General features: G+C 34.9%; 1 protein-coding gene across 1 annotated transcript; it reads right to left on the bottom strand.

The window, feature by feature from the left end:
- Positions 1 to 1,179: 1,179 nt before the first annotated feature.
- On the bottom strand, positions 1,180 to 2,820 carry LOC111910476 (COBRA-like protein 4). Its single transcript, XM_023906310.1, has 5 exons — positions 2,722 to 2,820; positions 2,200 to 2,656; positions 1,965 to 2,112; positions 1,588 to 1,868; positions 1,180 to 1,463 (listed from the first exon to the last, which is right to left on the bottom strand). The coding sequence occupies exons 1-5, from the start codon at positions 2,818 to 2,820 to the stop codon at positions 1,180 to 1,182; spliced, it is 1,269 nt and encodes a 422-aa protein (XP_023762078.1).
- Positions 2,821 to 4,314: the final 1,494 nt, after the last annotated feature.

Raw genomic sequence — 4,314 nt, forward strand, 5'->3', positions numbered from 1 at the left:
TTAAGTGAAAAGCCACCATGGTTCATTTATATATTTTATGTTGTATTTTGTTACTTCTTACTAGTAATGAAAGATGTAGTAGAGGTCAGAATGTTAACTACTAATCAACAAGTTCAACATTGAGAAGTTGATCGGTCATCTCGAAATATCTTCAGATAAATCACTAAACACACCTTTATCAAAATTTAGATATTATATGTCTTGTGCAATGAAGACCGAGGAGGCGGTGGACTACATGTCCAAAGTTCCATACACAATCGTCATATGGAGTGCAATTTACGTTATTGTGCATGAAGTCATACATAACGCGTTCGATTATTGGCATGTCATGATAAATAACGTATCCAAGAAACTATATATAAGTTGTGGTTAAATGAATATCCTAATACTTTGAAAGGAAAATTAAAAGCACTTTAGGCGTTGGCCTTATATATTATGGTGACTGAGAGTGTTGGTACTTAGTAGCCTGAGCATTCGGAAGGTAAAATTTTGTCATTTTTATGATTACATTATTAGAAAATTAGTTTTCAATGGGCTTAATTTTGGAGTGGGGCGGAGAATTATGGATTTAGTGGCTTATAACTATAGGTTGGCTTGTAAACGGGGGAAAGTCAAACTGAAGATTAACTTTGACATATATAGGAGATGTTTTAGTGATTTTTTTGGTCACTTAGAACATCTATAATGGTAGGTTCAATGAGAGAGTTGAATGAGATGACAAGTTTAGTTGTCATTCAATGGGTTAAATTCTACCATAAGATGTCATCTTGACATTCAATAGGTTTGGAGTTCAATGACCATTGAACTCTTCGATGAGAAAAATGAAAATTTTTAATTCTTAAATATATCCTATAAATTAGCTTGTATAATTTTCTGTTGAACTTTGTAGAGTTTAATGCATTATAAAAAAAAAAATTGATAGAGTTATATGAAATGTAGAAAAATAATGTGATAAACCATTGAACTCTATTAAATTCAATGCATTGTTCTATTAAATTCAATGCATTGTGATCCTCTTACATTTACTATTTTATGTTATTCTCCGTGCTCCCTCGTCTCCGGGTACATATACCATACCAAGAAGCAATAACATTGATATCAACAATTGGCATTCTTGATTCAATCCTTGGAAATAAAGTCAAAACATATGTTTCTACATTAACAATGGTATGTCTAATTTTAGATAAACTGATGAAATGTTGCTATTAGTACTTGAATAATAATGGCCATTCGTCCAACATATAAAAGGGGAAGGACGGAGTTTGGAAGAGACGGGTAAGAGACAGGCAGGGGCATTATGCATTCGTCACCATTGAAGTAGACTTTATGAGGGAATGCCCACCCACGATTCAATGAGAATGTTGTCCTATTTTTTTGAAGAATCATCTCTGAATGCACACTTGCAGCCTCCAGAAGGTGGTCGTTATCCAGCTCCTCTACACCATAAAACATACCTGTATCATCTGCATTTAAAAACCAGGATGACGTTGACAAATGAGTTTGTTTCCTGCTTATATTATAAATCAGTAAATCACATATCATCAGGTAGATTTCGTGGGCTGCTCATACTTGTTCTCATCAACTTACTTATGGGTTCAAAGAGGAGAAGAGGCTTATAGTTAAAATCATCAACTTTGGCAATGTTGTTGAGATTCGGATGTTGAGCAACAAGTGTCCACTTAGTGTAGTTGAAATTGAAATTGAAGTTGGTGATGGTGATCCTCACATGCCAATACATCTTGTAGTTTCTTTTCACATGCCAATGAACCCGAACAGGGCACATGTGGTGAGTGCATCGCTTCAATGGAGCATTGCCTTCTGTATGTGGGCTTGTTGATCCAACCACACGTGATATAGGCGAGTTATTACTGATGTGTTGCAAGAATTCTCTTACGATTTTAGTCAAGAGTTCCAACTATCTTATATGCATAATCTCGAAATATGATTATATATAGAAAGCTTACGTAACACAGTTTTCATTGTTCCTGCAGCCACAAGCACATGAAAGACATGGAGTGATGTCACTGTTGTAAAAAGATGACATCGAGACACAACAGGTTGGGATCTCCGAGGCCAGAAACTGGGAGTAACGACACACCAGTTGCCATGACACTACAAATTAATGAATACAAGATTAATCAGAAGAGGTTAATTGTAAAAGAAAACAAAACTTGGCATTCATGGAACAGTGAAACATACTTAAAGCTCGGTTCTTTCTACGACCACCAGATGATAAAGAAACCGAAGATGGCACAATGGATATAGGGCTGCAGGTGTATCCTTGATTGGGACCCAGCAGGGAGAAATTCTTGGGCAAACCGACTGTTTTATAAGTATTGCCCGAATTCCCAACACTCAACTGAAACGCCGAGACTGAATTAGCAGGATCTTGACCCATTGAACTTACAAAACCACCCTTGCAGCAGTTGAGGAACTGCTGGTTGTAAGGTACTCCAGGCTGCATGTCAATGATTCTGGGATTCTTCTCACAGGAATGAGGAATATTACTGGGTAAGTCCTTGCAATCTCCTTGATCAATCGCCTGAGCTCCTAGAATCGACCAAATTATTTCCTTTTTAGCCCATGTCCATCCCAATGTCCATCCTGGAGTCATGATTGGACGATACATTTGATAGTTGTTCATCTTCACCACAGCCTGCAGATCGCTCATCTCAGGTAACCATCATACAATTTACTTAGGAATCTCAGAATATTACTTACCACGTAGCCATCTGGAGTCCATGAAACAACATCCCATGTAATGGTTATGTTTGCGGTTGGATCAAAGATATCGTATGCCATTACAACTGTAACAAACATAAGAATTGTTAATTTCTTTATGACAAACTAACAGTTAAACCGAACATTTAACATGAAAAGAATCACGTTCTCAGTTCTAACCTGCAGAAAAGCATAGCACATAAGTCACAACAGAATATCTTAACGTAAACCTAATCCTTCTCAAAGCCATGATTTTCCTATAAACTATGATAACTAGAATTCAGACATAATAGATTATCTTCGTGTCACCAACAAATTTCACAACTTCCCTATTTTATACTCATAGCATCCTAGTTGAGCTTGCAGTTGCAGATGCATTCGCTACCAACACATAAATGTTTCATAACTCGATAAAAAGACAAATCCAAGAATAATTCCAAAAGAATGTTAAGATACCAGATCCCATGAATATAATATGGAAGTTGAAGCAGAAGGTCCAAAGTGCATGACAAAGATTGGTCTTAAATATTAAAATGGGTTGACCTCGATGAAAAACATAATATAAGTATGGTGTTGACTAACTAGTTTACAAATTTGTCAAGATCATCGCAGGAATGTGGATCGAGAAGTTCAGATCCGACAAGTTAGCTAGTCATGTTTTTTGCCAATTGGAGAACTTTCTTCCTAACCCTGCTTGTATCAAGCATCTTTTAATGGTATGGGCAAGCATCTTTTATAATGTACTACAAACAGAAAAACTATGTAAGGTATTTTGCAGGCCAAGCAATCAAATCGATGTATTTTAACATAAAATCATTGGCATTCAGCATCCATTAACGGATGAATAGTTGGTCACTTTCGGACAATATAACGTGGAAACTTCGTGATTTATTAAAATCAATTTCAACTTTTAAATTCACACATTTACACATCATCCATAATCAACCAATCATTCTATATTTTCACAATTTCATTTGTTTTCCCTTGAATTCTCGACGTCCGTTCACAATTAGAATCGTTTCCACATAGTTTTTCATAGGTTTTTGTTATTTTGAATGAGTAATGTCGGCGAGGATGGGCTGGTGGGATAAGAGGATTCAACCAAGAAAAAAAGTGGAAATATAGGGGGGGGGGGGAGAGATTAGGTGGACATAACATTTATTTTTTTTTTGTTTTTAAGTTGATATGGAAAAAAATAAATGATGTCATTTATTTTTACTTAGGTAGATAGTTGTTGACTAATTGATCTATTTTTTATGTTTTACCTTAGACAAGAGACAATTTCACTCGTTTTAACTTAAAAACGAAAAAAATAAATATCATGTTAAAAGACAACCAATAATTTCTTTGAAAAACAAGATATTTGGGTTACCATAAAAGGTAACTTAAAATATAAAAGTTTTTCTATATATATAAACAAAATACAAGGCTTTTCCAAATGTTACTAGATAAATGGTTATGTTTTTCTGTATTTTGTCCAAAAAATAATGTTGAATCAAAATAATAAGAGTACAATAGTCATTTTAATTCGATCAGGGATCAAAATCAAAACAAATCCAATCCATAGGGACTATCCGAGTTTTTTTTTTAAAA

Source organism: Lactuca sativa, chromosome 1 (genome assembly GCF_002870075.4).
Source record: "Lactuca sativa cultivar Salinas chromosome 1, Lsat_Salinas_v11, whole genome shotgun sequence".
NCBI lineage: Eukaryota > Viridiplantae > Streptophyta > Magnoliopsida > Asterales > Asteraceae > Lactuca > Lactuca sativa.